This window comes from Crocuta crocuta, unplaced genomic scaffold, assembly GCF_008692635.1.
Source record: "Crocuta crocuta isolate KB4526 unplaced genomic scaffold, BGI_CrCroc_1.0 scaffold515, whole genome shotgun sequence".
Classification (NCBI taxonomy): domain Eukaryota; kingdom Metazoa; phylum Chordata; class Mammalia; order Carnivora; family Hyaenidae; genus Crocuta; species Crocuta crocuta.
In genome coordinates, this window is record NW_027528633.1 from 106115 (window position 1) to 121467 (window position 15353).

The 15353-nt window shown below is 38.5% G+C and overlaps 1 protein-coding gene across 2 annotated transcripts in view; it reads left to right on the top strand.

The window, feature by feature from the left end:
• Positions 1-15353, top strand: part of DUSP22 (dual specificity phosphatase 22) — a 67867-nt gene that overhangs the window by 12857 nt on the left and 39657 nt on the right. For both annotated transcript variants that reach the window (XM_077755176.1, XM_077755177.1), the window contains exon 3: positions 7817-7899. In XM_077755176.1, coding sequence (XP_077611302.1) covers positions 7817-7899 — 83 coding nt within the window. The remainder of the gene's footprint in view (positions 1-7816; positions 7900-15353) is intronic.

A 15353-nucleotide genomic window follows, 5' to 3' on the forward strand; every position in this document is an offset into this window, starting at 1 on the left:
CTGGAATATTATTATTATCAAAAGAATATGGCTAAAAGTCACATTTAGCAGCCATGTAACTTATCTATAATCTTTTATCATTTTTATTTTCCAGTTATTGTTAATAAATGTTCAGAAACCTGAGAAAAATAAGTGATAATTTTATCTCTGGTAGATTATTCCCTTCTTGTGTTGACTTTCTTCTTACACATATCTCTGCAGCTTGTTCAATATGTATTGATTCACTGTTAGCTACTGACTTTATTTTTAGTTCATCTGTCTCAAAATGGTCTTTAGTGGTAGAGGGGTGAACAGGCTATTGGCTTCCAGAGAGGGGCCTTGTTCCGCTTCCATGTGATGTTCTCAGTGTGTTTAAGTGAAAACACTGGTTCCTTAGCATTGGAGATACATATACTTAATAGGATGGAGTAGACCTAGGAACCTTGCAAAAACAAGCCTGCCTGTTGGAGAGAGCCAAACCTCCCCATAGGCATCCGAAGTTCCTCCCTCCTGGAACAAGCCAGAACACATTTCTGTCTGTTTTGAGGTTGTTGCTTAAGTGTGATTTCAAGTTCAAAATTGACTGTAAAAACAGTCTTTTTTCCCCCAGTATATTTTAAATTACTTTCATGTCATAGGAAATTAACCATTACGATAATTACTAAAAAATGCATAAAAGGACACCTACCTTTCATAGTCAGATGATGACTATGTCCACAACTCATTTAACTGTGAGATCTCATTACTGTATATCTATTTCCCTGTGAATCTGTATCAGGTTTTCTCTCCGCAAACAATTCTGCACTAGTAAAAAAAAAAATGCTATAGCATGTTATATTTACTCATCAAAACTGTCAAAAAAGAGTTACCTTTGTAAAGTAAGTCTTGGTAAAATAGTATATGAGAAACCAATAAAACACACATAGGAACAACCCAGAAAATTTTAAGTTCTGTACCCCTTGATTAATAAAAATGCCTCAGGAGAATCCACATTGAATGAGAAAATGCATAATGCTGATCTTTTTTTTCCTGCATAATGTTTATTATATTCTCTTCTCCCCCCAACCACCCCATTTGGCTCCTAGTGATGTTAAGTGGTCTCAAAGAAAATTGAGCAGAGGGAGCTCACAGCTGCTAATTGCTACTAGAACATTTTAAAAATAGTACTGGAGTTCCTAAATTAGTAAGCTTTGTAGTTCCGAAAAAGCAGCAAGGGCTTTGTGGTAGGTAGATGGTAGTACTGGAATACACTAAGGAGTAACTATTTTTTTGGGTTACTTAGGGAGTTATCAGCTACTTTCATGAAGAGAGGGGAATGACTTTGTGTTTGAGAAGAGAGTGTAGGATAAATTCTTAGAAGTAGAATTGCTACGTGGAAGTGTTTACAAATTACAAATTGTAATGAATACCAACCAAATTCAGTACTTCTGCCAACAGTTTATGAGGTTTTTATCCTTATTCATAGTAGGTTACTTTCTTCTAGATGATCAAGGGTGCATAATTATAAGGAGCATTCAAAACTCTTTGTACTAAAATCTATACCTATTTTCTAAGTATTCAGTGACATGGGAATCCCTCACAGTTCCTGGATTCTACTGTGGGTTTTACCAATTAGAGATGTCTACACCAGCCTATACCTCTCCTATTCAGATGGTTGATATTTTTTCATTGTCCTCAGTTATTCTGATATTAATATGTGGTCATTTTTTATTCACTCATTAATTCACCAAACATTTATTTCACACTTATAAGTGTAAGGCTTATCTTAAACAAAGGAATAATGATATAGTGAGGGACAAGAAGCTAAAAGGAAGTGTTCCTCTTCATATAGTTGTCTGTGAATTAACTCATTCATTTCATAAACATTTTGCAAGTGCCTGATGTGTGAGGCACTGTGCTGAGAATCTGATGTGAATATACATTTTGGTCCTCAGTGGTTCAGAGTCAGGAGGAGCAGGTACAGAACAGGGGAGAAGGTCCTACCAATGAGAGAAGCTGTGATGCATTCTGCCTTGGAATCTGGTTACCCCCCACCACACACAAGCCAGATGTTACCCTAAGACATGTTACAAAGCCTGGACACCAGGGGGGCTGTGATGAGGATGAACCAGACAGTGAAGTTGATACACTCCATTCAGTGTCTGGCACATAACTGGTCAGCAAGTGTCGGGCCCTCCTTGCCCTCTCTATCTGTGGAATAGAAACCACACACTTATTTCAGGCAGTTGTGGAAAGGAGATAGAACTCATACAGTACCCATGCCTTGTTAGGTGCACAGTAGGCATTGATCATCTTTAGCTACTAAGGTGGAAGACCAAGGTGGAAAGGATCATGACTGCCCCCTAGAAAGCAAATCCAGCTGGCATATGTGCTTTAGCATGATGTCTCATTTGTCATTTTCTTCGTTTTTTAAATTACAAGTAACACAACAATCAATACAAAAATGTATAGTGAAAAATTAATGGAATTTTTTTTTTTTTACCTCTCTGAGAGATCTTCATTGTTTTACAACATGGACTGGCACTGTTACCCAGGCCTTGGTTTTAGTGGCTGTGGTCTCCTTAGTCCAATCATTGAATGGTCTCCTGTCCTGGCTCCTTCCTCCCCTCCCTCACTCCCCCTTCTCTTTTGCCTCTCTTTCCATCTTTCCTTCCTTCCTTCCTTCCTTCCTTCCTTCCTTCCTTCCTTCCTTCCTTCCTTCCTTCCCTCCTTCCTTCCTTCCAGTGTGATCCTTTATATGCCACTCAGCAACTTCCTCTTCCTCCCCCCCTCCCCTCCTCCTCCTCCTTCTTCTTTTTTAACTTTGCAATGAATCACAAATGGTTTTCCAACACCTGGTTATTCTTCTACCTAGAGAAAAACCCACAAACCCACCCAGCTTCTGGAGTCTGGTTTTTGATGAGGGTCTCTCATTTGAGGTGCTGTAGCTGAAAGCTGGCTCTGCCCAGAAACCAGGAGAAAAGATAGGAGTGGAAGCTTGAAGATTAGCTCCAGGCCAAGAGGGTAGGGTTATCTGCTGCCTCACTATTTGGTAGATCTCAAAGTGGATCTGAACTGACAGAGGACACCCTCCTTGTTTGAAGATGTCCACAGACTTCTAGAAATGTGGAGAAAAAGCTCACACCCTATGTGTGTGCTGGTGATGTACATAGAGACATGTTCGAGGTCTCAGAGCCTTTGTTCTGTGTCTGCCAGTGAGAATGGCCATGATTCCCAGTGGTGGTTCCCCAGTTGTTCAGATAAGGCTGACCTGGTGAACACTGATATTTAGTAATCTGCTATTAACTTAGCCTAAGAGAGTCAGATGGTGAGTGATGAGCAAGACCTGGAATTTAGATGTCTTTGAAATAAGCATGTATTTGGAAACATTCAGTGGTAATAGAGATTGAAGCCCATACTGCAACCTTGAAACTTAATCTGGTCCCAATGATAATAATAATAATGATGGCAATGATGACATTTACTGTATGTCAGCCAAACACTCTTCTAAGCATATCACTTAGTATTTCCAGAAGCCCTTTGAGGTGGTACTCTTATCATTTTCCCACTTTAAAGGGACAAAAGTGAGGCATAGAGAAACTTGCCCAAGGTCAGCACCAATAAATGTTGCAACCCACATTTGGTAAAGAAGGGAACAGGTAGGAACTGCCCTATTTTGGCCCCCAGCCCAGATTGGAAATGTATCCACTTAAAGTTGAATGTTGAACTCACTAACAGCTAATTTATAACTCTAGAAGTTATTGTGACATATAATAATTTATAACTCTAAAATTCATTAAATTTCACAGTGGGAAGTAGAACTACAAAACAGATCAGAATCACTTACCCACCACTGAGCAGATTCTCAACTTGGAAGGCAAAAGTTGTTTGGGATATGGCTCAAAACATGGTTTGGGGATCAAGGTCAGAGCAGAGGGAATTGGGCCCTTTTAAAACAGAGACCTTTGTTCTCCTCTTCCCTCACTCATCCTGCATGGCCATGCCTTTGAGTCCACAAATCAGTGTAGCCTGTACTCTGAGTATTGCAAAGCCTTTACCAAAGAAGTTCTTTCCTGACAAAAATCTGTTTTTCTAGAGTGTTGTGATGATGATGTTATTTTCTAGTGCTTATTCCAATCTATAAATCAAAGGCAGTTAGAGGCAAGTCTGCCTGACTTTGATGGACTAGCTTATTTCCCATGCCACTCTGACATTTTTCATATCTTAGGATTAGTTACCCCTGTTCATCTTCTGTATCAGTATAAGATCTGAGAGCACTAGTTTCCCTTTCTAAGGAAGCATGTGGCTACCACTTTGCCTTTTGAAGACATCATCTTCCAAGAATCCACTTGTTCCCTTAGCGAGGTCTTACCAGTGATAGATGTGGTCTTCTGCTGAGGAAATGTGCAACAGCAAAAGAGAAAGATCAGGTAGGTGTTTCTACTTCCGTGCTCCCACTATGTGAAAATGACATTTGCTTCTCTGAAGGCCATATGAAGCCTCAGGAGGTAGTAAACAGAGGCAGGTAGCAAGAGTGGGCAAGAGTCCAGGGGTTAGGGAAGACGTTGGCAGAGAGAGGAAAAGAACATAGTTAGCTATTTTACCAATGAAGCATTGACTATTTGTTTTACTTATGAATGTAATTTATGTTGAATTTTGTGAATAGTGTTTTTTTTAAGTTTTCCTGATTATAAAAGTAATGTAGGCTCATCAGTCAAACTAAAATAAAAACTTTAAAAATCCAAATGTGATAGAAATATGTTAAATAGAGTGAAAACTTCCCCAAAGATAACCATGGTCAGTGTATATTCTTCTATATTTTTTCCATGTGAATTCTAACTTGTAATCATCCTTGTTGGCATTATTAATAATGTTGCATTTGTGATCACAAGTGGCTGTGAGTTGTTTTCTGGGTTAGAAATGGTATTAAAATACTATAGTGGGGAAGGGACATCATTGGCACCAAGTCGGATCTCACTCCCTGGAGGCCCTGCAGAGCTCCATATGTACATGGCACATAGTCTTCTGGGGTTCTTATTTAGATGCAGTTAGGTAGTGGGCCTGGGAGTCTGCATTTCCAGCAGGCTCTTAGGTGATGCTATGCTGCTGCTTGGCAGATTCTGGTTTGAGCAGCAAAGGACTAAGTTACACTCCTTCAATTTTGTGCCCAATGAGAGCTGGGGTATGAAGCTTCACATGCATATGAGGAGGCTGATAACCCCATGATCGTGCCTTACAGTTGTATTCACAGCTTGTTACCACAGTGCCTGTGGTTGTAAATAGTCATCCAGAACCATCAATAATTTGTAGTCCTAAAGAATAAGAAGTCTAATGTCATCATCCAAAAGTATTGATTAGGTGTTTTATACACTCTCCAATAGTTAGAGCTTGTGCTTATGGAATAAGGTAATCCCAGAGTGGTGTATCAGTACAGACAACACTATAATAAAACAGAAAGGAGCACAGAACAAAAGGAGCATTATTGTCTAAGAGTTGCTTCTCTTTTCTTTAGGGACCAACAATCTATTGTCTCATCTGTGGTGTCAAGTGGTTCTCTGTATTCAAAAAGGCATACTTTTATTACCAAACCACATTTTTTGTTTATTTTAATCTATGTTATAAAGGTATATTTATGAGGCAATGAAAATGCTTTAAAGTTAGACTGCAGAGGCACCTGGGTAGCTCAGAAGGTTAAGTGTCCGTCTCTTGGTTTGGGCTCAGGTCATGACCTCGCAGTTTATGAATTCCAGCCCTGCATCAGGTTCTGCATTGACAATGCTTGGGATTCTCTTTCTCTATCTTTGCCCCTCCCCCACTCTTGCTTTCTCTCTCTCTATCTCTCTCAAAATAAATAAACTTTAAAAAATCTAAAAAAAGTTAGATGGCAGCGATGGTTCAAAAACTCTGAATATACTAAAAACCATTGAATCATATACTTTAAAAGGGTAAATTTATAGTATGTGAATTATCTCCACTTGATCTTAGCCAAAAGGCCGAGAAGCGATAGTATGTGAATTATCTCAAGGAAAGTTGTTTAAGAAAAAAAGGAAAGAGTATATTTAAACAAATCTTTAAAATCCAAATCCTGGGCAGAATCATAATCCAGAAGGTCCTTCCCTAAAGTGTCAGGAGGCTGCTTTGGAGCATTCTACCAGCTGCTATGCCTCTTCCCACCCAGTGTTGCCCCACCTTGTCTGGACTCTTCCGTGAGCACCCAAATCTCCAGGCTGATCTTGCTATACCACTGGGCTAAAACATACATACTAGTGGTGATTGGAAAAATTCCATGTTGGTGAGAATGTGGAAGCTGGCTGCCAGTGAGATCCTAAATGATTCTAGTTCCTATTTAATTCAAATTCACTGATGCCAAAACTTGTGATAGTTGGGGGGCAAAGTGGGAGATGGTGATTGGAATTGAATCCCCATATATGTGGTATATATGGCTGCTGTGCACGTCTGAATTTGAAACTGGAGATGGTTGGAATGATGAAAAGAATCTTAAAGCTAACATTTTAATATTACTTTTAAAGATTTTTTTCTGACTTTAAAGTGGTACGTATTTATGAAAGTGCAAAATATTTAGGAAAGTGTTGCAGTCTCTACATAATCATCAAGGCTTATTAAAACTGCAGATTCCTCAGTCTTGCCTTAAACTAAATTGGAGCCCCAAACAAGTCCCCCGCCAGATAGTTCATAGACATATTAGGTTATTCATACTAAGCTTTCAGAACCAGCTATGTTGAATATATCAAAAAAAACTATAAAAAAGAAAAATATTAAAACATGTAATTCCATCTTTTCAAGATTATCATTATTAGAGCTAATTCCTTATAGCATTTTTCCATATATATGTTTGTCTTATAATGCTTTTATAAATTGAGCTCATATTCTACTTATTGTTTGGTACCTGCATTTACACTCTGCTTAACATTATATCCTAAGAATTTTCCTATATCATCAATATTTTCCAGAAACATAAACATTTGACTTTCAGTCTATTTTAACCTTCTATCATTTTACCCTATATCATTTAAAATTTGTCTCAGGTCAGGACATGGGCATAGGGGGAATTGTATCTTGCTGAACCCCTGTTTTGTAGATTAGCAGAACGGTTCCAACTCAAGGACTGAATTCAGTCTTTCTTCTACTTAAGTAGGAGCATTAGAAGAGAGTGTAATTTTGGTGTTTCCTTAGTTTTGTATGCACATAATTTAATAACCAACTGATAACTTGTGGAAAATTCTGTTTGGGATTTCCAGAAAATGTTCCATTTTTACTTTTGCCCTGAAGTGAATTGTTGATTCTAAAACACAGTCTTACCTGCATTTAAACCCATCCCTGCCTTTAACATAAGGGTAAAGTCATCCCTAGCAGGTTCCTATATGTTACATAGTGAGTAGGTCTTTTGTATTTTATTTTAACTTAGATTATTACTTATTAAGAGGTAATTTTTAATATTAATACATATTAAACAGCTTTATAGTTAATGTTTCATATAAGACTAACTTAAAGGTCTACAAGTTACCAAATGGCAACTATAAAATGATCTTAGTTTCACTTCCTTTAAACAGCAACAATCATGATTACAATGTTTATTAATCCAAATATATTTCAAGTTTTAGGTGACCATTTTGTATCAAAAAAATCTGCCAATCAGAAATAAGTTTAGTTGTCTGCAAAATACATTAAAGCAATAGTCCTAAATTTCCCTAGATCTAGATTATTGTAGATTGAGTATGACCAATTATGAAGTTTCAAGAAAGAAATATGCAGGTCATTTTGTATTTTTTCTGGCTAAACTTTAGGACTAAGTCATTTTCAGAGAAGCATAATGCTCGTGTTCTTTCTTCTATGACAGATGCCAGAGATGCAGAGCAACTGAGCAAGAACAAGGTGACACATATTCTGTCTGTCCACGATAGTGCCAGGCCTATGTTGGAGGTAAGGGAGAGCTACATGCATTTATCTTTATTTGTGTTTCCTGGGAGTGCATAGGACAATAGTGAAGACAACCACCTTCTTTCTGATCCAATGTGCCCCTATTCAAATTGTGCACCTGTGGCTGTATTAATTTTGTTGCCAGGCCATACTGGTGTCCATGCGCTGTCTATGGCATGGCAGAAGAATGTATTCTTTTTCTGATTATACTCCTGCTACATTGATAGCTTGGCTTTCTTAGCTAAATACCAATGAATAAGCTGATGCTGCATTTACCTCTAGATGTTAAGGACATTTAAATATTTGCAATCTTTTAAAAAAAATTTTAATGTTTATTTTTGAGACAGAGAGCGTGCGAGCGAGCAGGGGAAGGGCAGAGAGAGAGCGAGAGAGACAGAGTCTGAAGCAGGCTCCAGACTCTGAGCTGTCAGCACAGAGCCCAATGTGGGACTCGAACTCATGAACTGTGAGATTATGACCTGAGGTGAAGTCAGATGCTCAATTGACTGAGCCACCCAGGTGCCCCCATTTGCATTCTTTTCAATATTATCCTTAGTTTTAGAATCCAAAAGAATTCAGGCTGCTCATATCCTGTTTTTTTTTTTTCCATTTGAGCTCAATTATCCACCATGTACATTTAAGGACAAAAGACAATGGAAGATAAATTGTCACTGGGGATTTTCCAGGGCTTTTGGTACAGAGACTATCAGTGTAGAAGCTATTGTTATGGCTTAGGTTTTCAAGTAAACGGGGTGTGTCTGCCTGTACACTAATTCCAAAAATATCTTCACATCTTCAATTTTACCCTCATGGATGGCTGTTGGCCAGGAGTAAAATCTATTTCTGTTTTTTACCCTTGGCAGAGCCCAAGTTACCTCCTTGAGCTGTTGGCCAGGAGTAAAATCTATTTCTGTTTTTTACCCTTGGCAGAGCCCAAGTTACCTCCTTGAGCTGTTGGCCAGGAGTAAAATCTATTTCTGTTTTTTACCCTTGGCAGAGCCCAAGTTACCTTTTTTTAAAATAGAAAATAATACATATGTAGTTGTGTTGCATAGGTGTTCTTCTATTTTAGAAAGGGGTATTGGTTGTGGGGATGAGCACTGGGTGTTATATGGAAACCAACTTGACAATAAACTATTTAAAAAAAAGAAAAAGGGGGAGGTATTGGAAGGGGAGAGTTACTTGTTCTGGAAGAAATGGTCCTAGTTCAAGCTATTTTCATTTAATTCATCTTATGCAAGAGCAGGTCATACACCTTTTATTTTAAATTTATTTTCCTTATCCATTAGAGCTTCCGGATTTCAGTTAGTGTAAAAGACATAAGAACATGGCACAGCAATTCTATTACTCTGATTCTATTAAATGTTATAGTACCAGAGAACCACGGGTGGTGAACAAACATCTCTTCACTTCTCCAGATCTATGAGTTCATACTTCCTTCTGTTGTTTTGGCTCTGTTTTTTTGTTAAGGTGTTATAGTTTGTATTGCAGCATGATTTTATTGAAAACAGTAACAACAGTACATCATTTTTGGGAGATTAACAATTCCTTTGGAAAGAGCTACTCTGTTTCTTCATCTGTCAACATTAGTTTTATATTTAAAATATAGCCAAGAATTAAGTTAAATGCAAACTGGTCATGATTGACTTCCTCTTAAATCACAAGATGAGGCTTGAGGTTTCCTTTATTTTAATAAATAACATAGATGTTCTTTCCACTCTCATCCTCCAGGCCTGCCTCACTACTTTATACTCCATTTACTGGAACACACTGCTATGCATGAACATAGCCCTTAAGTCTGTTCACATTGTAACTTCTGTCCAGAACCCAAACCTTCACATGTTAGAAATAAAAGCCCTAGTCCTTATTTGTCCAATCTCCCCCACATTACATTTAGGAAACAAAGAGCTAGAAAGTAAAACAGGTGGGATTATAACCCAATATAAAGAGACACTCTTTGTGTAAAAACCTCAGAGCTGTGGGAAAACTGTGTTTTTCCATCAGTATTCCTTTTTCATTCCCTTACCTCAGTCTATAAGGACTGCCTTGGGGACAAAAAAAAAAAAAGAGAGAGAGAGAGAGAGAGAGGGAAATTCTGTGCCTTTTCTTCAGAGGTGGCTTGTATTTAGTGACATCCTGTTGTGGTCTTTGAATGCAATTATTTACCTCAGCTTGATAACAAGTATTTTCCTGTGATTTCATATTCATTAAGAGTTAGACCATCATTTTATAGCATAACATACTTTAATGTTTCTCCTCTTATTTTGTTCAGTTTTAACTTCAAAAGTGATTAATAAATACATTCTTATAAAAAAATTAAAACGGTAGTCTCTCTGATTGTGCAAGTGGGAAAACTCAGGCACCAAAAGTTATTTTAACTCATGTGCTTATGTTAAGTTACTGGATACAGGAGACTCGCTAGGGTTCCAGAAGTTTCAGAACTTTGTTTAGCCCTCTGCCTGATGTATAAAGGGACACTTCTGTCTTAAATTTTAAACTCAGTTCTGGAAGCCACCATCTTATCCACCTGAGATGAATCAGGGAAATTGTTTGGAGTTGGTAAAGGAATTGAGGGATGGATTTTATTCTTCACCAGCTCTGTGTTATGCTAGCCTTGATCGTAGGGAAGTAGAGCAGGGATGAAAGTGAGAGGGCATGGGGTGCCTGGGTGGCTCAATCGGTTAAGCGTCCGACTTCAGCTCAGGGCATGATCTCACGGTTCGTGGGTTCGAGCCCTGCGTCAGGCTCTGTGCTGACAGCTAGCTCAGAGCCTGGAGCCTGCTTCAGATTGTGTCTCCCTCTCTCTCTGACCCTCCCCTTCTCACGCTGTCTCTCTCTCAGAAATAAATAAAATGTTAAAAAAACAAACAAACAACAGAAAGTGAGAGGGCAGGTTGTATGCAGAGCCAAGCAACTGCAATAAGCTGAACCCAAACTGTTAAGGAGCCCTAATATAAGGAAAGACTAAGGTATGGGAGAGGAGAGAGCTGGGACCTTCTTTGTGATCTGAAATCTTTTTTTTTTTTTTTTTTTAACATTTTTTTCTGAGAGGNTTATCTGAAATCTTCAAAGCCATGCCTGTTTATTGAATGGCCCCTAACTTACTCTGGGCAACATAGTCTGGGGCTGGTCTGGGAGTGGCAAGGTTGTTATAGAAAATTGAAGGGTTTCAGTGCTACTAATTCCATGCAGGAGTTTCCAAGCCCTGCTGCCATGTAGCCACTACACTGTAATACTTCTTTTGTTCATTTCCAACAAATATTTGAATGAGTTTAAAAGCAATAGGTGCTTAGCATGAAGTATCAAAGACTTTTATAATCTTTAGGTATGTTCTTATTGTAATGGAAGCTAGGCGAAAGAGGGTAGTCATATTGTGCAATATGGGTTTCTAGAACAGAGGTCATAGGTCAAGGGCTTTGTGAAGATTCTAAAAGGGTAGATTGTTGAACAATAGGCCTGGGATGTGATACTTTGCAAAAAAATAAAGAAGTTTAGAGAATTTAGCACACCATAGGCTTCTCTGGAAGATCTATATATTTATTAAAAGTTCTCAAGTTCTACATTGAAGACACACACTTACCAATCTTTCTACACAAGGAACCAGTTTGTGTGTGTGCCTGCTTATGTAATACACTATCTAATAACATTCCATAGCACTATATTCTGCTGAATAGAGTCATGGACATTTAAATAGAGGAGGACTCAGGAAAGGGGTCTGCTGGCCATTAGAGTCCAGGGTGAGCCTGCTGGGTGAGCACTTGTTCAGAGGGATGCTTACAGAACTAGTAAGCTAAGGTGACTGTGATCAAGGAAAGGTGCCAAATCCAATCTTATTACCAAATGGGGCCTTAATATAGATTGTTGTGAGAACCTAATATTGGTAGGATGGGAGATTGCATAGTTTTTGTGCCTGTTGCATCCTCCGTGGTCACAATGATTTGTAACCTGTTGTAACACCTGACCAATGACCATTCTAGTGAACTTGCCATGAAAAGCCTCATGAATATGCTAAAGACATATTTAGTTATGCATTTATTGATTTTACTTTAGGAAGGACTTTTTTTAAAAAATAGTTTATTGTCAAGTTGGTTTCCATATAACACCCAGTGCTCATCCCTACAAGTGATGCATTTATTGATTTTACCTTAGGAAGGACTTTTAAGGTACTTGTGACTTGGTTGATTTCAGTTAAATTAGATGTAATTCTCTATTATTTAGATACTTTTAGAAGAATTTTCCAATACCATGCACACTGTCAGATCACAATGCTTTGAAACTTGAAATCAATTACAGGAAGAAGTCTGGAAAACCTCCAAAAACATGGAGGTTAAAGAACACCCTTCTAAAGAATGAATGGGCCAATCAGGCAATTAGAGAGGAAATTAAAAAATATATGGAAACAAATGAAAATGAAAACACAACAATTCAAAATCTATGGGATGCGGCAAAGGCAGTCCTAAGAGGAAAGTACATTGCTCTCCAGGCCTATTTCAAGAGATTAGAAAAAGCGCAAGTCCAAAATCTAACAGCTCACCTAAAGGAACTAGAGGCAGAGCAACAAGAACNGTGTAGCAACATGGATGGACCTTGAGGGTGTTATGCTGAGCGAAATAAGTCAGGCAGAGAAGGACAAATATCATATGTTTGCACGTATAGGAGGATTAGGAGGAACTTGACGGAGGAACAAGGGGGAGGAGAAGGGTGGAAATGGTGGGGTAAAGGGAGAGAGGCAAACCATGAGAGACTCTTGAATGCTGACAAAAACTGAGGACTCATGGATGTGGGGGGGAGGAGGGATGGGCATGGAGGAGGACACTTGTGGGGATGAGCACTGAGTGTTATGTGGAAACTAATTTGACAATAAACTATTTGTAAAAAAAAAAAAAAAAAAAAAAATTTTCAAACATAGTGTTAGCAAGGTTTTGTACTCTTTCTACCAACCCTATAGGCAGAAAAGAAATGGAAGAATAAAAGGTGCTGTTCTTAGGTTGGAGTGGCTGGGCCTCACCTCACCTCTGGTCATCTAGTAAAGCCAGGTGGTCTTTGGTGCTTCCTGGTGGATGATACAAGACTTATTTATCTTTTGAACCATGGGGGAAGGTGGTCAGCCAAGAGAAAGAGGTCCAAAACCCTAATTCCTGTTTCTCCAGAAGAGTATTTGAGGAGTAGATTTTCTGGGATGATGATTTTTAGAAACAGTAGAAACTTGGGGACATATATATTCACTTGAGTCAGCCCTAATGTTTCTGAAGAGCTCTGACTCCATTTCTCTGCCTACTGCTCCGTGTTTGACATAGGAATCCCAGCTGAATAGGGTCCCAGAGATCACTTACCTTGATTCTATTACTGTGTAGACAAAGAAGCTGAAGTTCAGAGACATGTGGGACTTGCCCACAATCCCATAGTTGGTCAATGTAGTTTAATAGGAACGTGGATTTTCTTTCCCAAGCCAGAGATTTCCCCAAGGTGTCTTACTGCCCGGTCCTCTCCTTGCAGGACTGATGCTTCTGAATCTGCAAGCAGTATTAGTAGATATTGCCACATCAGCTTTGAAAAGGATTATACCACTTGTGCCCTTACTGGCAATGTATGAAAGTTCCTGTTTTACCATACTATCACCAACACTGAGTTTTATTCTTCATTACTTTTAATTAGCAATATCTTTTTTGTTTTATTTGCTGTGAATGCTGTCCTCACACTGTTGAGTCTCTTTTCTAGACAATTCTTCTGTTTGAAGGCAGGGAGTGATTGATTGATTAATTGATTGAACTCCTGGTACATGCCAGGCCCTGGGACAGATGCTGGAGATAACAGAAGGAATTAATTCCAATATCTTCCCACAATGAAGCCCTTAGAGTGTAAACAAGATATATATTATGGATATTTTATAAATACCAGTAATAATTAAGTCCAGTGGAGGAAGAGCTCTGGCTCAGGGTAGGCCCTCAGTGCTAGGAATTAAGTAGAAACAGAGGCCATGGAAGATCAGAGAACAAGGTTCTTCCTCTGCCACATGAATCTGGAGACATTTTCAGTGACCAGGCATTTGACTAGGTTTTTGGAGATGATGGGGATTTGAAAAATCTGGTCAGTTTCATCCCAGCCAGGAGGAAGCTTGTAGGGTCAAGACATGACCTCTGGGAGAGCTCTGATTCCATGACAGTCACACTAATCTCTTCAATACTCCCAAAAGTCTGAGAGCCCAGAAAGGCAGATGGCATTGTCCTGGTTCCTTCATAGCATAATCAGACCTGGTGATTTGCTCGTATTACCTGCTAGCAAGTGGCAGCACCAGGGGAAAAATATCATTGCCATATTCATTAATTTCAAACAGAAATTAAGTCTAGACCTGTAATTTAAATATTTAAATGAGGGAAACCCCTTTGTCTATTTCTGTGTTTAAGACTTGGTTGGGGAGTTGATTACTTTTGCTGGAGGTATTTCCTTATCAGTGAGCTATGTCTTCAGTGTCTACTGATTGCTCCAGATTTGAGGGGTGGTAAAAACTCCTGTCACAAAGATGATGCTTTTTCATCTTAGGAACCCCATATTGTTTGTAGGTGCTAAGGAAGTAATATTGAGCAATGAAAGATTTCTCCCTTCCCCTGAAAAAAGAAACAGAACTCTATCTAATGTAAAAATTTCAGAGGTTGTTTCATTTTTCATTCTGTGTATTTAACCAGAGCACCTGCAGGAAACAAAACTATTTTTTGCTATTAACAAAAATGCTTTAAAAAGTATTCTCATTCTTCACTGAACTAATCCTCTAAATAATTTTAATTTTTAAATGATGTATATTTTAGGATTAACTAGAAGAAAAATAGTAGTTTATATGCATATATTCAAACCAGAGTATTTTACATATATCAGGTAGGCTTTTTGAGCTTGAGTTCTTTGGCTTTTATACTTTGAACCACTCAAGGTTTTTTTTCCCCCCAAAATAAAATGTTTTCATAGAAGACATTTATTCTTGGTGTTTCTGTGTTATATATTTTCTTTAACACTAAAGACATTTTTTGAGGTGTCCAGGCTCACAATTTCATTTTGTTAACTTTTTAGTTTAGTTGGCCACATCTTCTGATTCTGATACTTATTGTTATCTGTATGTCTGTACTTCTGTCTTCACTACCCACTTATTTTGAGGACACACTCACCAAGGTGAGACATTCAGTCTACTTGGACAGGTGGTGGCAGACTGAGGGGCTCCTTGATGTACTTCAGTTGTCTGCTACATGTCTGTCTGGTGACCTACCTCATTTCACTACTCAAAAGTTTAGTTGGTTTCCCAAATGTAAATCAAACCAGAAACAAGGTGTTAAGTGGCATTTAAAGTTTAAGAAACTGTGCTTCTATACGCTCTTCTTTCTTCTACCCTCTTGCCTGCTCAAGCCTGACTCTTCCTCACAGCTCAGCCCTAGCTCTCCTTCTTCTGAGAAGGACACTCCCAGTATCCTCCA